The 22,002-nt window shown below is 41.8% G+C and overlaps 3 protein-coding genes across 6 annotated transcripts in view; 1 reads left to right on the forward strand and 2 right to left on the reverse strand.

Annotated features, from left to right (window-relative positions):
• Positions 1–3,867, reverse strand: part of gpr158a (G protein-coupled receptor 158a) — a 72,150-nt gene extending 68,283 nt beyond the window's left edge. Inside the window, exon 1 of one of the 2 annotated variants that reach the window (XM_044024958.1) lies at positions 2,623–3,867. In XM_044024958.1, the coding sequence (XP_043880893.1) occupies positions 2,623–3,506 (884 nt within the window). In that variant the 5' untranslated portion in view covers positions 3,507–3,867. The remainder of the gene's footprint in view (positions 1–2,622) is intronic. The other variant, XM_044024966.1, reaches the window with a different exon arrangement.
• A 10,255-nt stretch (positions 3,868–14,122) lies between these two features.
• LOC122778914 (threonine synthase-like 1) lies at positions 14,123–17,938 on the reverse strand. Of its 3 annotated transcripts, none has more exons than XM_044041082.1 (3): positions 17,819–17,938; positions 15,624–17,025; positions 14,123–15,328 (listed from the first exon to the last, which is right to left on the reverse strand). In XM_044041082.1, the coding sequence occupies exons 2-3, from the start codon at positions 16,995–16,997 to the stop codon at positions 14,522–14,524; spliced, it is 2,181 nt and encodes a 726-aa protein (XP_043897017.1). In that variant the 5' UTR covers positions 16,998–17,025; positions 17,819–17,938; the 3' UTR covers positions 14,123–14,521. The 3 variants fall into 3 exon arrangements, with proteins under 3 accessions (XP_043897017.1, XP_043897010.1, XP_043897025.1); XM_044041075.1 differs by having other exon boundaries at positions 17,715–17,938; XM_044041090.1 differs by lacking the exon at positions 17,819–17,938 and having other exon boundaries at positions 15,624–17,369.
• Positions 17,939–18,527: 589 nt separating this feature from the next.
• On the forward strand, positions 18,528–21,971 carry enkur (enkurin, TRPC channel interacting protein). Its single transcript, XM_044041101.1, has 5 exons — positions 18,528–18,761; positions 19,239–19,384; positions 19,471–19,703; positions 19,905–20,051; positions 21,167–21,971. The coding sequence occupies exons 1-5, from the start codon at positions 18,682–18,684 to the stop codon at positions 21,338–21,340; spliced, it is 780 nt and encodes a 259-aa protein (XP_043897036.1). The 5' UTR covers positions 18,528–18,681; the 3' UTR covers positions 21,341–21,971.
• Positions 21,972–22,002: the final 31 nt, after the last annotated feature.

Consider the following 22,002-nt stretch of genomic DNA (forward strand, 5'->3'; position numbering starts at 1 on the left):
GTTTTCTTCCCTTCCTGCACCAAAACCTGGCTAGCTGTTTCTGCTAAACAGGCTTTAGACATGGACTTTAGTGACATGTTTGTGTACCCGTCTGATTCATGACAGGAGAACCAAAATAAATAAGCTAGCTGTTTTCTATGCAGGCTGCTTGGTAAGCTAAACAAAGCTAAACAGCTACTACTACTAGTTTCGTTTCCAGGCAGTAGTAGCTGTGTACATTTCACAAGTTCACAAGTGGAGTTTACTTATGTTTTTGAGAGTAAATAGTATCATCTCCCATATTCAATTCCCTTTTTTTTCTGATGGGCGTTTTATTTTTCTCAACTGTTTCTGATTGGCTACTATACTCTTGTAATATGATAAAGCAATGATTCTGTCTGAAAGCATATCTTAGGCCTTTTATTAGAAGAAGTGAGCTCATTTGTTTGGTTGCCGGGAATTTGATGAGACGATAACTCTTAGGTCATTTTGAAGCTCTACTACGTACTAGCTTAACTTAGCATCATTAAAATAAATTGTTTGTTCCATGTTTTATTGAATTGGTTTTGACTTTCACTTTTATCTGCTGGTGTGGCCTTTTGACCCCGAAGAACAGGACCCGTTTACACAGTGTACAACAAAGTGACAGACTCAACCTTGAAATAATCTCTCTCACACGTGTACAAATCCAGGGTTTTAAAGAAGGCTAGAAGGTCAAGTGTTGTTCACCCCAGACATCTTATGGCCGATGAATTTAGGCCACAGATACAGAGCCGACAGACTTAAGAATTATTTCATTGTTCTTTCTGTCATTGCTGCCCATTATTATGATTTTAGTCATTTTTGCCGCTGCTTCTTGTCTTGTCACTGTCATTGTAATTGTTTTATTTATTTTTGGTTGCCCCTCTGGGATAATGAAGAGTATGAATATAGAATATAGATTCTTAATTTACAGTTAAGGTCACTGATGAGGTGTGAACGTGATGAATGGAGGTTGATCTGCTGCTCCTTTAAGCGCAGTGTGATGTTTTTTTTCCAGTGCCAGTGACTGGGCTGCTCTCCAGGGACATTAAACAACACGAGACGCCCACACGTGTCACACATTCAATCCTTTTTGGAGGACGCCTTTGGTTGAAACGGGGTGAAAATGAACAGTAAAAAAAAACAGAAAACTGCTCCTTTGACTGAAGGAATGCAAATAATCTGGTGTGACACATCTATTTGGTGTCAGATTGCTTCACAGGGAGATGGAGAGAGTGTGAAGCTGCTGTGGGAGGCTTTGGTCTGGGTTGACACCAGGTAGCCGGTCGTCTGTTACCAGTACAATCACTGCAGGATTGACTCATTTGCAATCGCTGCTTTGCCTGCGAGTGACTCGACTGTATCAATTAAACATCCACCGAAGGCAGTACACACACACACACACACAACGAGCGATCCAGATTAAATATTTATCGGGGAAGATGTTGGTCGGGATCCTATGGAGTCTGAACACTCTATTATTCCGGTGCACGTCAGGGCCACTGGCTTCACCACGGCTGCAGCAGGCTGGGGTGGCTTTAGGACACGGACTGTGCAAACACATTTCAATGTGCTGATGCTCACTTGGCTTTTTCCTTTTCTTTATTTATTCTTAAAATTCTCTCTCTGTATGCGTGCGTGTGTGTCATCTCAGCAACGCTGTGATTCACCAAAGGAGGAACAGAGTAGTAGAGCACGAAGCCGAGGGAGTTTGAGAAATGAATCAGGGCCTGTAGCCAGAGGTTTCCACCACTGCTACAAACATCAAGTCACATCCAGGGTTATTTTTAGCCTCCCCGCCGCCTTCGTCAGAGCGGAGGAGAGAAGAAAACCCCCCTCGGAGGAGGCCGAGTGGGAGGGTGCAGTGTGTTTAGGCAGGGAAGAGAGGCAGGTGTGATCACCTGACTGTGTGGAGGGGGACGTGGCTGCGGTTTAAATCCACCTGGACTCGTCTTCTGAGCCTTAAAAGCTGCTTGGGGAGGATTTTAATGGCAGAAATTATGATTTTTGGTTAATTGTTTTGCTGTATATGCATGTGGCACAGCTGTGGTCTTTCAGTTGGCAGCTCTGAGGACAACCTGGAAGTAAAAATATACCCAATGGACACCAGGGGGTGACACTACTGATTGCAAAAGGTCGAAATAGAAATGTGGGTTTTTTTCTTGGATTTTTAACAGTCTAAATCACAATTATACAAAGCTCTCTGCTTTTTTCATTATAACCAAATCATTTTGGGTTCTTGTACAAAAACAAGACTTCATTTTGAGGTTTGCAAACACAGATCGAGATTTTTTCAACATCTTTTTGAACATTTTATGGACCAAACACGTCCTAAAATAATCGACTATGAAAGAATTATGTTAGTTGCAGCCCTAATGAGGAGAAAATGCACCAAAAAGAGCATGTCTGTTGCTTAAAAACCTTACAATCACCAAATCACAAATCCTAAGGTTTTAAAAAGGGAGGATGGATGACTGCCAGTTCAAAACACTTCACCCCAACTTGTTCCTGGCAATGAATCTATGAGTATTACATCTATATAATGTGCTCTGTGAATGGTCAAACCAGTATATGGTCAAAGGTCAAAAAACTAGAAAAGTAAAGTAAACTTTTTTTTTTTACCTGAACTCAGGAGCGAGGTTGTGTCTCAGGCCGTAGAACGCAGCCGATAAGGTCAAAAGCCATCGAGGAACAAAATTCCCATTCTCACACTCCAGGTACGGCGCAGACCACTTCACGTGCGTCTTGTCTGGGATGAAACTCTCTCCTCTCTTCAGAGAATTGTCCACGGACGCGAAGTCCTGGCTCAGCACCCTCTTATGGAAGCTGGGCTTCTTCCTGTCCTTCACCTCGTGGTACCACTCCGTGTCTGCGGTGCGGTTGTGCAGGTAGTGGTGCGCCACGCTGGACAGGTCCTGGAGGACGATCTCTCCGCCCGCTCTGGTGGCCTGGAGGAGCAGCAGCGACGGCCCGGTCGCGGACGAACCTGGGTGGAAAGTGACCACCGCCCGGTGGATCTTGGCGTCCCCCTCCAGGATGCTCCTCACCAGGGCATGGTACCACTCGATGTCTCGTCGCAGACTCTGCTCCCTGGACCTGTTGGTCTGCAGGATCATGTTGAGGAAGTTTGTCGCGTGCAGCACCGTGTCCAGCACGCTGCTCATGGAGCGATGCGGGGCGACGTGTGACCTTCCCCGCAGAGAGGTGAGCTCGTACCTGCGCGAGCAGTTAGCGTGCCTCAGGGTGCTCGAGTCCCCCGTGTGCAGGAAAGCCGTGACCACCCGCGGGAGGCTCTCCTCGATTTTCTGCGCCACCGTCTCCCCGGCAAGAGGAGGAGGAGGCGGAGGAGGAGGATGAGGCGCACGGAGATGCGCCAGCTGCCGACGGTGCGTCTGAGCGCCGTAAATCGCCTCCCGTGCTCCGACATCCTCCCAGCCTCCGTGTTCGTGGTTTGATCCGAGCACAAAGCCCACATGCAGCAGAAGCGACAGCCGGAAAACAGCCATGTCTCCCCGCAGAGCGCGTCCACGCCACAGATGTTCGCCGCGCGGCGGAATTACGAACAGTGTCGTCGCGCGAAAAAGGAAAAACAAATACCAGAAATAAATAAAAGAGAAAAAAAGAAGAAAGAAAGAAGCTAAAGCATCGCTTCACCACTTGTAGGAAATTCTATTAAAGCTCCGCGCGCGTGAGGAAGAAGCAAAAGGAGGCAGAAAAACGACAGGAACTCCCTTCTTCTTCTTCCTCTCCTCTCTCCCCTCTCTCCTCCGCGTCAAATCCCTTCTTCTTCTTTACTGATGCCTCATACAGCAGCTTGTTGATGTTGAGTATCCGCTTGCAGCTGTTTCCCCCCACCTCTCTCTCTCTCTCTCTCTCTCTCTCTCTCTCTGTGTGTGTGTGTGTGTGTGTAGGATCCACTGACTGAATCAAACAGACAGCGAGAGAGAGAGAGAGAGAGAGAGAGGACAATTATCTGCGATTATTATATTTATTTAGATATGTATATGTATATATTTTCTCACCCTTGGCTTTCAAACGCAAACTCCGCCCTCTCCCGACCAAAACCAGTATTAAGTACAGGTCCATAAAAGCCACACACACACACACACACTCCTGTAGCTTCTTCTTCTCGTGTCAGTCTCCGCGCAGAGGTGATGTGGAGCTGTCCAGTGCTGAAACACCAAGACACATGAAGGAGCTGTAAAGTGCTGAAACTGACAACCGATAAGAGAAATCAGAGTATAGACATGACACAACAAAAAACATTAACATACGAAAACAACACAGTATCTTTAATTTGAACATTGTTAAATATTATAAATCATAAGTCACAGTCTTAAGCTGCCTTAATCTACCCCGAGTTATCCTCAAACACAAACCCTCAAGATGGGAAAACAACAGTTGCCATAAGTCTTCAGACAGTTGCCTCCTGACACATTTATCGTCTTGTGACTGTAATCTGTAATTTGATTCAAAAACACCATGAAATTAAGAGGTGATACATTTTTTTGACATTTCTTTGCAAAATATGATATGACAAATAGAAGAGGTCTGTATTTTTTGTTATGTATATGAAAATGATGGACATCTGGTTTAATAAATAAAGAACTACAATTCAAGATTCTTTATTGTCATTTTCTCTGTGACAATGCGACATTATTATGAACAGTAATGAAATTGTTTGTGCTCAGCTTTACAGTGTAGTATGATGGGGTAAATATGTAGCGAATAAAATTATAGCATAAAATGTGTGTGTATATATATGTATACAATGCAAAAATAAAGTAAATAAAGTAAAACACACGTTCCCTTTTCAGTGTAGAGATTTGTCTTTGTACATCTTTACAGGAGTGACATAGAATTCACTTGATTTCATTACCATTACATCTGTTAAAAAATGTACATAAAACAAGAAATTATTCCATCAGTCTGAAGTCAGAAGAGTGGCAGGTTTTCATAGTACCACATTAACGTCCAAGGTTTTTGAAATAGTGACATTCAGGGCACACACTGATTTGAAAGACAATGCATGAAACAGAACAAAAAGACACATGTGGAGCCTCTACACCAATGACACACTAAAACCAAAATGACATATGACATGATTATAAAGAAATATGTAACATATTGATACACAGTGTTGATGTCATTATAATGCACTTCTTTTCCTCTCTCTCTCTTTGTCTCTCCCCCTCTTTCTCTCCTGAGTGTAGGAGTCTGTCACTTCACGCTGTGTGGGCTGCAGAGGCTTCTCGTTTCTGGAAGTAGGCTGAGGAAAGACAGGCGTGACCGAGGGTGACAGAAGCGGGAGACGTGGACCATCGGGGACGCTGGAACTACAAGACCTGCTTGGATTTCCTGGCCAACATGTACATACATGTGTCACAGAAATATCTTCATGCACACAGAAGCCTCCAAAAACGACTCTCAATGCTGTAGTATTTGTTTTATTAATGCTACAAGAGTCTTGATACAGCTGTCAGGAGCAGCCAACGGACACATCAGCATGCAGACTAGAGAAGCCGGGGTTTGAACGTGCACACCCTTCCAATTAAACGATGACCCACTGTACCACTGAGCCACATCCATCTTTAGTCACCAGCTATTATCAAATATGAACACCCGCTAATTGATGTTAGTGGGCCTGGTCTGGTTTCTTTAAAGCTACAGTTTGTAACTTTTAATGATTGTTTTTGTTGTTGTTGATGTTGATGATGTCATTATTCTGTCTCTGTTTTGGTCGTCGTGAGCACAAACTCAGACTTAAAAGACAAATGCGCTAAATTAAAAGCTGCCACTATTTGTCAGTGAGTGAGCAGTCCTCCGCTCTTTCAACGACACAAATAATGAGACTGACACAGACGCAGAAGGACGACGTCAGTGAGGTGACAAATCTCACAATTATTTTCCTCTAGAGTGGTGGAAATTTAGAGCCCAAACAAACAAGAAGGAGTTCAGGAGAATCTACAAAGGTTTTGTATTGTAAATGCCCTCATGGATGTCACCTTCCAATCAAACCTTAAATCTTCCCTTAGGAAAGAACAGTTTTCACTTCAATGTAAAGCAACAAGCCTTTGTTGGACAGAGCAGTGAGTCCAGAAGAGAGGACGCTGAACTCGTCCACCCACACTGTGTCCCTTACATTGTCCATCAGGAGGTAAAAGATGAGCTGGTGTTGTTAAAATCGGCTTGGTCACTGCCTCAAAATCACTTGATTTCATTGATGAGGGTAATATTTGTCAAATTATAATCCACCCATTTCCTTTCTGCTTGTTGGATTTCACTTAAAGGGCCAGTACAACCCATAAAATGTACATTTACACTTGCCAAAAAGTGATTCCAGGTCCCACCTTGTGTTTTCTCTGCCTCAAAGTCATTTTATTTCATTAATGAGGGTAATATTTGGCAAATTATAAGCCACCCATTCACTTTTTGCTTGTTGGAATACACTTAAAGGGCCAGTACAACCCATAAAATGTACGTCTCTACTTGCCAAAAAGTGATCCCAGCTCCTACCTTGTGACCTATTTTTTAGTAGGTTTTTACCTATAGTGTAGAAAACATTGTAGGGACATTTATATGTATATACTGTGTGTATCTATATATATATATATATATATATATATATATATATATATAGATATATAAATCTAATAGAAGACATTAAAGGAACGGACGATAGCCTTCGTAGGGAAAGAACAGTGAGTCCAGAAGAGAGGACGCTGAACTCGTCCACCCACACTGTGTCCCTTACATTGTCCATCAGGAGGCATAAAGACTGCTGCATCACTGTACGTACACGAAGCATCTTTAAACTGCAGCCACCGTGTTTGTGTCGTGATGGTTATATTTAACCTGCTTGTGTGTGTGTGTGTGTGTATGTGTGTGTCACAGACCTGGCCTGCAGGCAGGGGAATCACTCACTGTGTGACAGTCACTGATCACTTCATACCTCGAGCGAGATCTCACCGAGAGGGTGATCGCACGCACACCGGCATGAGAGACGAGGAATGAGAGTGAAGCCGGCGTCTGTGCCGTGACTTTCAAAAAAAGGAAGGAATAGAGTTGAATGGAGGAATGAGAGTATTATCTCAGCAGGAAGTGTAAAGATACAGAAGTCTGTCTTTAATCCCTTAAGCAAATAAACTGCTACTTTTTTTTTACTACAACTGCTGCCACATTTGGTGAGTTTGTGTCACTTAGGCAAATCCCAAAAAATGATTTAAATGTCTTAAAGTAAAAAAGAAATACAAATTTTAACTCATGAATTGAGGCAGCAGTGGATAAGAACCTATTGTGTACTGTGGCGTAAAATCGCTATTATGTTCTATGGACTCTGGTGTGGGGGAGAGGAAAGTGACAGAAACAAGTAAAAAAACAGCATTTAAGATAGACTTAAGATAGTTTAAGATAGACTTAAACATGCAAAGATTAATTATTATTTATTATTTTATGTCCAGCCTATAACTATACTAACTATATGTCTGTACCTCATAAAACTGTACTTCAAAACATATCCCTTTAATGTCATATTTTATGATAATACTGTTTATTTTTCATAAGAAAATGCTGCTTTTTTTACTTGTTTCTGTCATTTTATGAACTTTCCTCTCCCATCAGACTCTATCGAAAATAATAGCGATTTTAGAGCACAGTACACAGGAGCTTTTGATCCACTGCTGCCTCAATTAATGAGTTAAAATTGGTATTTTTTTTTGACTTTGAGACATTTAAATCATTTATTTGGATTTGCCTAAGTGACACAAACTCACCAAATGTGGTAGCCATAGACCAGAAACTCATGTTCCCCATTGAGCTTAAAATGCCAATTTTCTCAATGGAATTTGGTGCAGATGAGCAAGCGGTTGATAATCTTCAGTTTCCAGGCAGAAAATGTCGTCTCACTGTGATATAAACATTACATACATACAGTGGACACTGTATAGAGCAGAGGTGTCAAATTTGTGGCCTGCAGGCCATATGTGGGCCCCCTCGTCGATTTTAAGAGGGCCCACCACTTGTTTCCATAGACCATATTTATAATAAAGAGTTATTCTCTACATTTTTGTAATTTATTGATTCGTTTGTGCATAACAAGCACTTTCATTTTTAAATTCTGTGAAATATGGAATTCAGCAATAACATGAAGCATATGAATATGATTCCACCATGTATATAGATAGATAAATAGACAGACAGACAGACAGACAGACAGACAGACAGATAAAGAATTAAGGAGAGAGTGTGAGATGCTCTTCTTTCCTCTTCCTCCCAGAGAGTCGTCCTTTTTTCCCTGGCAGTTAACCCCTGTCAGTCTGCTGTCAATCCCCCCTCCAGTCCTCTGAGACAAAGCTCATATCTCATTTCACACATATCCATCACGGTGGCCATTGATTTTTCATTCGCCAAGAGAGAAATGGATTCTCTTTCCTTCATCACAGAGAGAGGAGGAGGAGGAGACAGTCGCCGTGCAGGAGCCTGATGATGAAGGCATCAGTTAAACGTAATCTGTTCTTCTTCTTCCTTTATCAGATGTATCGAGATGTAAATGAGCTCAAACCTGTGCTCCAGTTACTTGTGATGGCGAGCTGGTGTTTGCACCTACATTAGCTCTTCTTTTTATTTTCTCCTCCTCTCCTCTTCCACACACTTCGCAGACGTCGTTGTCGGGGCATAAATCAACGTCTAAGGTAATTAGCTGCGAAGCCTTGGGGTGAAACGGCGATGTTGCGATGTGTTGGCTGATTGTTGTGTGCACAAAAACAAAAAAACATTGAGCATGTAGAAAAGAGGAAACCGTGTAATAATAACAAAAAAAAAACAGTGTTGTCACATTAGATTACATGTTTTTCTCCACTCTACCTCATTTTATGGCTTAATTAGAAGTCAAGGGAGGTCGTGACCTCACCTAATCTGGTGAAAATTAGGATAGATTATCTCAAAAAGAGTTGCCTCCGCTTGTTTTCTTGGACAGGTACGTCAAACTGGGAGAAAAACCCAAATGAAAGTCATGACCCCTTGACCTTGACTTCGACCCCTAATTTATTTATTTCTAGTGTTTTTAGTTTTAGTTTGGACATTCATAATCCTGTTTGGCTTCCCTGAGAATGCTCTTAAATTTAATGGGTGTTTTTTTTATCTTTTCTAAAGGTTTTTGTTTTGCCTCAAAATGACTTGATTTCATTAACGAGTAATATTTGTCAAATTATAGCTCACCCATTCCTTTTTGCTGAATGGAATACACTTAAAGGGCTAGTACTACCAATAAAATGTTGTTTTGCACTTGCCAAACAGTAATTTCAGTTCCTTCCTTGTAACCTAAAGGCTGTTTCTGCCTCAAAATCATTTGATTTCATTGAGCAGATTATACCTCACCCAGTTATTTTTGCCTGTTGGAATACACAAGTGATATAATTTTTAATCTGTCTATTTATTGGTAACTTTTTCAGGTATACACATGGAGAGAACGTGCAAACTCCACACAGAAAGGCCACATTTGTCAAAGCTAAGCTACGTTTTTACCAAATAATTTGGTATTTGACAGACAAATAAAGGCAGAAAAGAATCACAAGACTGTGTTCTGAACCCCCAAATCAAGCCAGTTCACCGGATTCTCTTCCCCCTCCAAACTCCTCTGATGCGTTAATTTCCTCCTCTCACCTTTTCCATCTCCCTCCTCTATAAAGGAGAAGTTTCCATTAAGTCACAGATTCACATTAAAGAGGTGGGAACAGGCTGGTACCTGCAATTATCCCTGCTCATCCAGCCATGGTGCTGAGCAACAGCTGGCTCGCTCTCACTCCTTCCTTCACCTCACCTCACACACACACACAGGCCTCAACCCCCCCCGCAGACACTTACCCACCCATTCCTCACATTCACCTGCCAAGCAGCTTGATTAATAAGGGCAACGTTCACATTGAACCGAACCACAGACGCAGAGGAGAAGACGGAACACGGAGATCTATGCGACCACGTACGACGCCGTATATTCACACGTGTGTCCAAATAAAAGAGATCGGTCGTCGCAGCGGTGTGAAAAAATGTGCTCTGACAAATTGAATCAAACGGACGACTGTAAAAAAGGACAACGTGAACAGCACAAGTCTTCATTTATCTCGATGTCCCTCCCTCCTCTCTGTGTTTGCCAAAAGTAAAATCAGAGCTCAGGTCTTTGATTCTGTCGAAATAAACAAACAAACAAAACAAATACTGGCAGGCAAACAAAACAGACATAATTAGACGTAAACGCTGCCAGTTTCAGACTGTTAGAGTTCACTGTGTACACTAAACACGGAAACATCTAGCCATGTATCGCAGAACCAGTCATACTGAATATGTCTGACCCTTACAGCGCCCCCTAGTGCTTTTCATGAGTCTGTAAACCTGCGATATTCTGACATCTTCAGCTTTCTGATATTTTCCCTCATCCAGTGCCAAAATCAAGTTCCACCGAATTTCTAATTTTGGCGTCCATTTTGACGAAGTGCACCCTACGTAAACGAACAATCTCGTCTGAGCGCGTTTATCATACCAACATAAAAAAAGTCAGCTCGTACAAATCATATCAAAGGCAATTTGCAATCGATTGATTTCACGGATTCAAAAGGGCGTGGCCACGGCAACCATCGGAAATTTGGCAAATTTCAACCATTCGCCACAAAACAGGAAGTTCCCCATAACTTCGTCATACATTGACTGATGGCCTCGAAACATCATACGTGACACAAGAGACCGACCCTGAATGCGTCTACACACACAAACTTGACCCGGGAAGTCGGCCATTTTCATTTTAGCCATGAAACAGAAAACGCCCTGTAACTTGCCTGCACATCTACTGATCTGCTCAAAACTTCATATGTGAGACCTACAGTAGTCTGCCTGTTTGTTTTTTGGTATCCCAGAACACAACATCTATCTATTTATGAAAACTGCCACTGAAGAGACGAGTTGTCTGATATATAGCACAGCTTCCTGCCAAAATAGCATGGTTTGGTTGAGTGTTGCGTGGCGTCAGAGCAGTATTAAACCAGTGTAAGTAAGGTCTGGTTCACACCGCGTGCTTCTGCAGACTGGGAGACTCCGGCGCGTCTACTTTTATAAAATTTATTTCAGCACCTCGTCTGTTCTTCACACTCCACACGTGCGATTCCCAGCAGATCGAGAAGATCTGTTGATAATAATATTGACGTTCAGGCAGCATAATTACAGAAAACTGACACCATGTGAGGTCTAGGAGTAGAGAGGGACTGCCTCTTTGTGAAAATCTGGCTCCTGATTGGATCAGGAGTTGCAGGACACTGGGTAGTTTCTCCCGGATTTACTGTCAGGACTCTCACACTTTCACCGTCAGCAGCTTTAAGCTCGAGGTCGGTGAAGAAATCATTTTCATAGTTTGGTCGAAGATGACGACAGTCGTTTCCAATGAAGCCACAGCCCCCCCTTTCTTGTGTCCAAGACAAAACAACCCCCCAACCTGAACCCCTGTCCACACACACACACACACACACACACACCAAAATAATAATTACATGTGTTTATATGCAAAAATAAACAGCAGCTGTAGGTTTTTGTTTCTATCAGAAACATGTTGTTTTACATTTAACCTCTTTCTGCTCTTTCTGTTTAGTATATCTCTCTTTTACTCTTCTTTAATTCCCTCCTTTTAACTTTTATATTCTGCAGTGAGATTTGTATCTGAAACTTTCTCGTTTCTGTCAATATTTGTACCATTTATGCTGCTGATCTGGACCAGGACTCTCTGGAAGAAGAGATCTTGTATCTCAGCGGGACCTTCCTGGCTAAATAAAGGATAAATTAAAATAAATACATGGACTCAAAACGGTCCTGTGCTTCCACAAAATGAAAACCAAGGTAACTCTTGATTTACCAGTGAGTCTTTGGTCCTTTTTGGGACGTTTCTCAGACGTGATGTGTTGCTAAACTTAAACGTCAAGGCCACATGGTTGTGCAGTGGCTAGCATTGTCGTCTCACAGCAAGGTCACCAGTTCAAATTCCACTTGAAACACGGGCCATGAGTGTGTCAGTTTCCCCACAGCAGAGCCACAGAGAGACAGCGATCCAGATCTGAGGGCATGTGAGCAAAGTGCTCTGTCAAATTTGGCCCGAATTTCCATCCATTTCCACAACTGCAGTCATAAGCAGATCCTGGAGATCTATGAAACACGTCCTCCTCTCTGCTGCTGCTGCTGCTGCTGCTGAGGCAGCACCTGGACTTAAATGACTCGACTGACAGCCACAGACACTGGATTCATATCTGGACTCTGCTGTTATGTTTGCGCCGTGACAAATCACCCTCAGGGCCACGGCCACGATGTTTCCTCTGACTGATGACGGTGGGAAACGAAGAAGAGTAACATCCTGAATGTGGGGAAGTCAAGGTTTTTATCACGAATTTCTGGAAGCACAAGCAGGATTTTTATTGTAACTGCAGCCGTTGTTTTATAAATTGCTACGGTTGTGGTATACGTTTATCTATAGAACAAGAATAACTGTGGTGATACGAAGGGGTGGGGGTTAAATTGTTAATATACTATTTTAACATGCAGTAAATTGTAAATAACTGCCAGATATTGAGAGTAACGCTAGAAAAATGGGCAAAATCACTTAGTCACAGGACGTTTTCTGGCACTTTTATGGTTAAAATAAATAATCCAGACAGACATTTTGAGGTTTATGGGTTAAATTGGAGTTAATTGTTGTTACCATGTGCTACAGCTAGTGGACGCTGTTGTGAGTTTCCAGATCATGGATGGACTTTGTACGATGCGACATAAGAACATTACATTTCTCTATTTGCTTTCTAAAAACATAAACGCGATAATATGACTAATGTATGTAATACTGTCTATTTTGGCAGCCTTAATGCAAAGGAGAGAAGAAGACCGAAGAAAGTTATGTTTATTTCTATATCTTATTTAAAAAAGAATTCCCTTGATGTAGGAAAATACACTTTAATTCACTGTAATTGAAACATCTTTCGCAGCATAACATCTAATGTACAAGACAAAGTAAAAACATCTCATAAATGATTCAGTCTCTTCCTGAATTTAAAGGTTAATTTCAACACATGTGTAACAGCAGAAGTGGCGATCGATGCATTGACCGTCTGAAATATCTCAGGTTTCACGTTCACATGTATGTGCGGGGTCACCGTGTCCTTCTTCTGTTGACAGGAGGAAGAGGAGGAGGAGGAAACTTGAGCCACTGCCTCCAAAAAAACATCAACATAAACTCCATTTGTATCACTCGGCTTCAGCTGTAACGAAGCTTTAATTGAAGGAATATAATGACATTTAAAGGTTATTAATCACATTTAGAGCCCAGAAGGAATCGATGAGGAGACAAACTGCTAATGGTCCTGCAGTTCACGCTGACATTTAGAGGAACAGACGATAGGTAAGTTTTTGTCGTGCCACGAATTTAGCATAAAGACTTGGCGAGTGAGCGAGAAAGTGAATTTAATTGTGTTGGGGTTATTTTACCCGCCTGAAAATGTCAAAAGACCAGTTTCACGCTGTAATTCTCCAGAGAACAAATTAAGAAGGTCTTCATTTGGGGACGGTGAGGAGGAAAAGTGTGACACAGGCTCAAGGTTCACTGCACAGTCCGACAGAATCAGGCAATCACTTGCTTCATTTTCCATTACTATAGCACCGCCTCAACATGGGCGGAGTCATCACAGCACGGCTGCATGAAACTGCTGCGATGTCGTGGTGTTTTACGCAACACAAACACACCACAAACTAGTGACTTGTAAAGCAGTTGTTTTGGTTGTAACAATCATTAGAATCAGTCTTTTTTTGTCATTATACAACCAAAACTGCACGCTCAGATGGTTCAGGGTCCATCAGAGCTGCTGCGCCTGAGCGCGTTGCCACGAAAGCACCAACCACCAACCAAATGTGTGTTTTGATGGTTGGAGAAAACCCACGTAGACACCGGGAGCAAGAAGTTGGACCTTCTTGCTGTGAGGCAACACTAAATCTGCATTTCTTTGTAAATTAAATCATAATAAAGAGTCATTTTGTGGAAAAAAAAGCCTCATATTTCAATGACGGTTACCTTTAACACAGAATAATTAACTCAATAACTCATAGATACTGATTCTAAACAACAAATGTGTTCCTTTTTAATCTCTAAATTGATTCCATACACTCCATACACAGATATATGGACAGTGAAATATTGGTTAAGGAGACATCGCCATCTAGTGGACCACGTCTGCTCACAAATGCTGCATAATCAGTAAGGCTGTAAAGGTGTTTATTGGCCCAAATTGAAAACAAAGCCCATACATTTGTTTGTTTGTCAGAGATTTGCATCTCCCTTCCCTCAGAGGACGATTCAATTTGTATCTTGATAAACTGAGAAACAAAGAGTCCTGCGATGCTGACAGATTTAATCAGTCTTGTGTGAACTCTTTTGAATGCAATGGACATTTGTTTGTCGTGAAAAGTTGCATACTACAGCTTTAACATGTAACCTTTGAGTTGAATTCTAGCCCACTTTCATGAAGCAGTCCTGAATCATGCTCTCCACCTGCTCCACCATCTCACCGTACTCTGCCTGACAAACCGCATGTCCCCTCCTCCCGCTCTGTCCCAGACTTCTCATCATGTCTGCGTGCGTCTCAGGTCTGGACGTCGCCGAGCGCCCGAGCTTCTGCAGCTGCTCGACCGGATCCTCGGGAACATCCTGGACTTGTAAGGCTTTGAACACAGCGGGGGCAAACTTCCCGTAGTGAGCGGTGGAACAGAGCACCACGGGGCACGAGCTGTCCTGCAGCCGGTCTGCCACCACTTTAGCCACGGCCGTGTGTGTGTCCATGACGTAGCCCGTCTGTGTGTGAAGCGTCCGGATTGCGGCCAGGCAGTCGTCTTCCGAGCACCAGCCCGCCAACACTTCCTGCTGTATCCTGCTGAGAAGAGGCTTGGAAATCTGGAAGTGCTGCTCCCGGTCTAAACGCGTGAAGAGTTCCTGGACCAGACGACCGTCCCCGTCTGACACGTGGTGGATGAACCTCTCCAGGTTGGAGGACTTCAGGATGTCTATGGCAGGGGAGTGGGAGGGCTTCAGCAGCCGACCCCGCAGGTCGTACTCACCCGTGGTGATAAAGTCCATGACGATGCGGTTGTGGTTGGACGCGCAGATGACTTTTCTGATCGGGATTCCCATTTGCTTGGCGTACACGGCGGACATGGCGTTGCCAAAGTTGCCGGTAGGGATGCAGACGTCGACAGGCTCCCCGAACGCGACAACGCCGTCTCTGCACAAATCCAAATACGCTGAGGAATGGTACACCACCTGTGGTGAGGTGAGATAAGATAAGATAAGATAAAGTACGGTATGATACGATACGGTAAGACACAATCCGATGCAATACAACAAGATACGATACAATAAGGTACCACACAATCCAATACGATAAGGTGCGATACGATACAATAAGTTAAGATTATCCTTTATTCATCTCACAAAAGTCAAAAAGTCACTGTAAGTGACATTTACAAGATATAAGCTACCGTGCCATGTAAATAAATGTGTACAATGAAAAACACATTTCTTTTAAAAGAGTCACACTCGTGGATCATCACATCACCTGTGGCAACAGCCGGGCCCAGTTGATGGAGTTGGCGGTGCTGAGGATGGTGCCGTACTCCACAGCAAGGTGTCCCGTCAGCCCGGACTCGCCGAACATCCTCTTGATGTTCCTCTGACAGAAGTCAAAGTCCGAGCGGACGCCGACAGCTCGGGCGTTTCCCTCCCTGTAGTTCAACATCTGGAGCTTCTGAATCACACTCACCCCGTCCTCCGGGAAAAACACCAGCACGCCCGTCTTGTGTCTGTCGACTCTGTCTAGTCTGCTGAAACCACTCAGCACTGCGCTCCCCGTGTCTCCGGATGTGGCCACCAGGATGAGGTAGTTGCACATCGGAGGGAGGCAGTGGGCGAAAAGTTGGGGCATGAGCTGCAGGGCGAGGTCTTTAAACGAGGCGGTGGGGCCGTGAAAAAGCTCCTGGACATACTGGTTACCGCCGAGATGTTTCACAGGTGCAACCGCCTCGCTGGCAAAGTTGGACCCGTACGATTTGAACACCATCGTCCTCAAATCCAAAGCGCACACGTCCAACGGGTGGATGCACTTTTCAAGTAAAACTAACGCCCGTTCTGGGTATGACATGTCGGCTAACCTCAGCCACTCACGAGCGTGGATTTTTGGGAGGCCATTTTTGGGAACATAGAGGCCACCATCTGTGGCCAAACCCTCCACAACAACATCACTGAAGTATGTCTTGTGATCACACAAGGCCAAGTCATCACACCTGGTGGACACATACGTCTCTGCAGCGTGCGTTTGATGTCTCTCCACGGCCTTCAACACCTTCTCCGCGACGTCCTCCACCGTGTCTCCCGTCCCACACAGCACGCGCACGTCCAGCCATTTCTCGTAAAACTGCCTCCTGTACTGGAGAATGTCCCGCATGGACATGCCGCCTTCTTGCCCCACAATCCTGTTCACCTTCATGCTGTTGAGTCTCTGCATGATGTCCTCGCTGTCCACGTCCAGGTAGACGACCAGGCCGCTGTGTCTGACGTGCTGCATCGCCGCAGCGTGGAGTGGGTTAGAGCCGCTCAGAGAAATGACACAGCCGGAGGCGGAGAAGTTACACAGAGCCTGACCTTCCTCTTCAAGGAAACGTTCTCCGCCCACCGATGTTAACTTGGCAGCCACAGGCATCTTCCACGTGGCTTCCAAGACGTCGTCATCTACGTCCACGACGGGCAGACCCAGTCTGTGGGCCACTACCCTGCCCACTGTGGTCTTCCCTGCCCCCGGTGGACCCATGAGCACAATGTTCTTGTCCCCTAGAGGAACGGTCCTGGTGCAGATCCATGATTTAGATGTTGAAAATTGACTAATGTGGAACCTGGCAGCTCTGATCACACGCCAACACACACTCAGTGAAGCCATCAAGGACTTTGGCGACGCAGCTTTGCTTCTGAGAAGAGGAAAATCAGATTCAAGTTAGCAATTGTCAAGCCAAGTACAAATAGGACTTGATAAACATTAATGTCTTCAAAATGTGTGATTTATCTATTCATATTGGATTAGATGTTAGAGAATAAATACAACATCATAACTAGTATTTAAAAATGCTGGGATTGTAGTAGCACTAGTAGTAGTACGTGGAGTCGTAGTAATAGTAATTTTACAGATTACAGAGTATGTAGACATTAAAAAACTAAAATCAACAGAATAAAATTAAAAGTAAAGAATAAATACCACAAGATAAATAGTATTAAAAATGCTGGGAGTGTATTAGTCATAGTAGTAGTAGTAGCAGTAGTAGTAACAGGATTAGTAGGAGTAGTAATATTGTAGTTGTAGTAATAGTAGTAGTAGTAGTAGCAGGAATAGTAGAAGCAGGAGTAGTAGTAATAATAGTAGTAGTACTAGCAGGAATAGTAGAATAATTAGTAGTAGTAATAATGGTAGTATTACTCGCAGGAATAGTAGAAGCAGGAGTAGTAGTAATACTAATAGTAATACTAGTAGTAGTAGTAGTAGCAGCAGCAGTAATAGTATAGCAGGAGTAGTCGTAGTAATAGTACTAGTAGCAGTCTTTGCACGTGTTTTACAGGCAGACATTTCGTCACAATAAACACTTTAAACGAACAAGACGCTCACGTGAAATTGTGGTTTATCTTATTTCAAAACCGATTATTCATGTTTATGGAGAATTTACTAAAAACATGGTTTTGTTTTGACGTGTAAACTAAATCACCACTGACCCACACGGTGCACTGTGTTGTCGTCACGAATAACTACGGTCAGCCGAGTAGGACAAAACTGACTATTCTTTCAATGGAAGCGTATAGAGAAGTCATATAAAAACACATTATTGTAAAATATAGGTTTAATGTTAATCTTCATATTTTTATGACCGTCAATACATAAAATGCCAAATATAAACCGTTTTCTGTGACAATAAATAGTACTCAATCGCGAAGCAGGAAACTGCGGAGAAGGCATACGGTGAGTTCAAGTACACCTCAGGAGCTCGTAATTCTGGCTTTTCAGCGTCATCGTTCGACTTCACACAGATTTATATGAACATTTACTCTATATTCCTGTAATTAGATGATTTAGCTGTCGCCGAAGACAATGAAGTTTCTGGTATTTTTATCGTGAAGGAATATTGGTCCTTGTTTTTAATAAAGTGGTTTCACGACTGATTTATGTGTGACTTTTTTTTTATTAAACCACGTTTACGTTTTTTTAATTTAATATTTAATATTTTCCGAGTTGAAAAAAAACGAATTGATAGAAAATAAGGTTAAAATAAGCTTTTAGTTGGTAATAAAGCCAGAATAAAAGAAAAAAAATACAAAATTCCTAATTTGGCATCAAATATTTGCGATGTAGTACTTTACGAGTGTACGTGAATGCAACGTTTAAACCACAGTCGCCTAGCAACCAGCCGGAAGTGTGTCCATCAAACATTTCACACAGGGACTCAAGACAGTTGTTGCTAATATTAGCTCCGCGTGTGGCGCTGTTTTTTTTTTTAGTTGTTAGCCAAAGATAATTAAACATAACAGTATTAAAAATATATGACAATATTAATTGTAGTTATTTTTAAGTATTTTTCAACATGTCGAACGTTCTGTATCCGAGAGAAAGCGTCTACAATCCTTTAACCAAAACCGAAGTGAACACTGAAAAACCTCCCAGGTACGTTTAACATCTGGAGCTAATCTGGATAACTAGTAAATAAACTAGTTGGTGGTAAGTAGAACTGCAACTATGTTGTCAGCAGACATAGAAAATAAAGACTAAAATAAAGAGTTAAAGTTATCTAAACTTTAATAAATAGTTTATTTAGCTGCCTGTTTAACTTATTTTAGGTTTATTTAATGTTTCACTTTTGTAATTGTATTTTTAAATGTCATATTCCGTCTGAGACTTCTCTTTTTAATAATTTTTTTTTTAATAATCTTTTTTAATAAATAAAGATGATTGATGATTTTGTCATGAAATTAATCGGTTTTCAAACATAACTTTTTGATGAATTTTCTTAGAAATCATTTCAAAGGCAAAATTCATTCAACAAAAAAACTGTATATTAATGAAATTTATTGTGGAAAATGTTGATATTGGTTTATAGTTAGGGGAGAAAAGTAAGGAGATGTTTATTTTCTGTGTCTGCAGGTACTTGTCCAAGTTTAGACCAACAGTTATTCTTGAGAAAAAGGAAAACCAGGATGCAATGAGAACGATGGGACCAGCAAAGGTCGAGGCTCCGTGTCCCGATAAATACCTAAAGAAACATTCAAAAGAGCCCAAACTGCACGAAAGTGAGTATTTTCTGTCTATAATATCTTGAGCAACGATCGTGTGTGTGTGTGTGTGTCTCCAAACTCATTTTGAACGTCCTTATCAGAGACACAGAGCTCCAAGGGAGTCCGAGACGCCTGCACAGCGAGGAAACCTCCAGTCCCCGCCAAGACGGACATTCCCACCATGGGAATTCAAACCACGAGAGACTTCCTGAAAATGACAAGGACGACGACGCTTGTCCCACTGAAGCCTCAGCCGACGAGTGTGGACTCCAGGAAGGGACACAAGCAGCGTCTGGAGAACTCGGGACTCGTTCCCAAGTACATCAAGAAAAAGGTAATTTTTGTTAAACAATTATTTATGGTATAGCATGTAAGAAGGAGACAGAACATTTCCATGCTGTACACTTGATACGACGACTTGGAACGATAAATAGTTCACAGTTTAAATGTATTTATGATGCAAAATGATGCAAAAAAAACTTAGAGAAATAACTCATTGTGATTGAATATTGCCGGGTTGGTTTCTTTTCTGCAGGATTACGGAGAAGTGCCCGAGTATCTTCTGCAGCGCAACGAGGAGAAGCAGAGGGCACAGGAAGAGTACGACGACTACGTGAGGGAGCAGCAGGAGCAGGGAGCCATGACTCACCTGAGTGACGCTGAGCGACAGACTGTGCTGGAGGTAAAAGTGGAACGAACACATGGCTGCGCAGCAGCAGCAGCAGCCGCAGCTCCTACACTTAAAACACACCACATCTGCAGCTCAGGAAATCCATCACCTCCTCTCATAGCTTTGAAAGTTTAAGAAAAATACACAACTTTTTATAGCTTTCAATGGATTTATAGTATAAAATAAGACTTTATTAATCCCACAATGGGGAAATTCATTATATTCATTACATAACATAAAGGCAGCAACAGTGTGAAAAAATATAAATAAAGAGAAATATATATCTATCCATACATATATAAACATATATATATAGAGACATATATATATATATATACAAATAGAAAATGTGTTATTTAGAATTTTCTTTGTTTCATACTGTTTCTAACTCAAGTGAACACAGATCTACACATTCTAGTTGTTACAACATAAATTCATGGTGTCATTATTGTATAAATAATAATAAATAAGAACAATAGAGAAAAAACTGCGAGAATATTATTATTCCAAATTTTCAAACAAAACATTGACAACACGTTAATTGTGGTGACTCTGAAATATCAGGATAAGGGAAATTCCTTTTTCCTTTAATGCTTCATTCACTGACCACTTTTTTAGGTACAGAGGACACGGAATCTGAATTTCCTATTTTTCCAGTCACTCCAAAGATTTATTTTGAAATGCCACAAGGGGGAGCCATACATGTTTCCAGTCACGCCATGACCTCTTGATTTCCTCGTGATTTATCTTGTTAAAGTTTCTCTTTTCAATAAATACGTGTCTCTGATAATCTCCAAAAAACGCAAGATAGAGTGATTTTTCTGTATTTTAGCCTAATTTTAAGACAGTAAAGTATATTTTTTTTCATCAAATATCGCAGTAAAATCATGAATCTTACTCAATTAGGAATGAAAATTGTGACAGAAAGCTTCCATATCTTCTCATGCCTTTACTGCTGAGAACATTTTTGGACATGAAAGTCTTGAATCCTTGTGCGTCATCATGTTGACTTTAGTAGAAGTTTATTCAATTTAACACATTCATGGTTGCACTCCCTGAGACATAAACTCATGTAATCATTCAATAAACAGATTAAAGACCATCTCCCTTTGATTTTTACTCTCCAGGGTTTGAAGAAGAACTGGGACGAGCTTCACCACGAGTATCAGAGTCTCTCGTTTGTCATCGACACAATGTCGAAGAAGGCTCACAAGGAGCAACTGGAGGCCGCGATGAAGAAGCTGGAAGAAGACATCGACCTCTTTGAGAGGTTCAAAACCATCTACATCCCCAAACACTAGCACTTTTAATCTCATTCTACCTGATTTAGACCAGAAACCTGATTAGTTCTGAGCATGTGTGACTACTTCCTATCAAAACAGAACAATTTACGGCAGGTTCAGGGTTTTTAAAAAAATTATTAACATTTTTAGTCTTCATTCTCATAAAATAAAAATTTAATTCGTACACAACAAGTCACTCAGCCAATGAACTGAATCTTTCAACCTGGCTTTCAAAATAAGAGCCACTACTTCCTGTGTAAACCTTTTGGTTAACTCTGTAATATAAAATACACATTTATGTTATTTTTAGTTCTAGTTAAGAATCGAGTTTCCCATACAAATCCGGCAGGCAAAGCTCAAAAGTGCCTACTTCCTGTCAAAACATTTCTACTTCTTGTCAAGACAATTCATGCCATTTTTGGGGGATTTAAAATAGAATAATGTCATATTTCTTTTAGTTGTTATTCATACAAAATAAATACATGTTAGGAGTTAATTTCATTACATTTATTTCTTTGTTTAAATGACAGGTTAACAACCAAAAGTGTCGTAAAAAAAACAATAGCGGTAAGGAGAAGAAGCTGCACTTTCACACATGTCTGCAACCAATCTGGGATTATTCAGTCTAAATAAAAGCGATCCAAATATTTGTTGTTGTTTTGTCGTGTGTGTGTGTGTGT

Source organism: Solea senegalensis, linkage group LG1 (genome assembly GCF_019176455.1).
Source record: "Solea senegalensis isolate Sse05_10M linkage group LG1, IFAPA_SoseM_1, whole genome shotgun sequence".
NCBI lineage: Eukaryota > Metazoa > Chordata > Actinopteri > Pleuronectiformes > Soleidae > Solea > Solea senegalensis.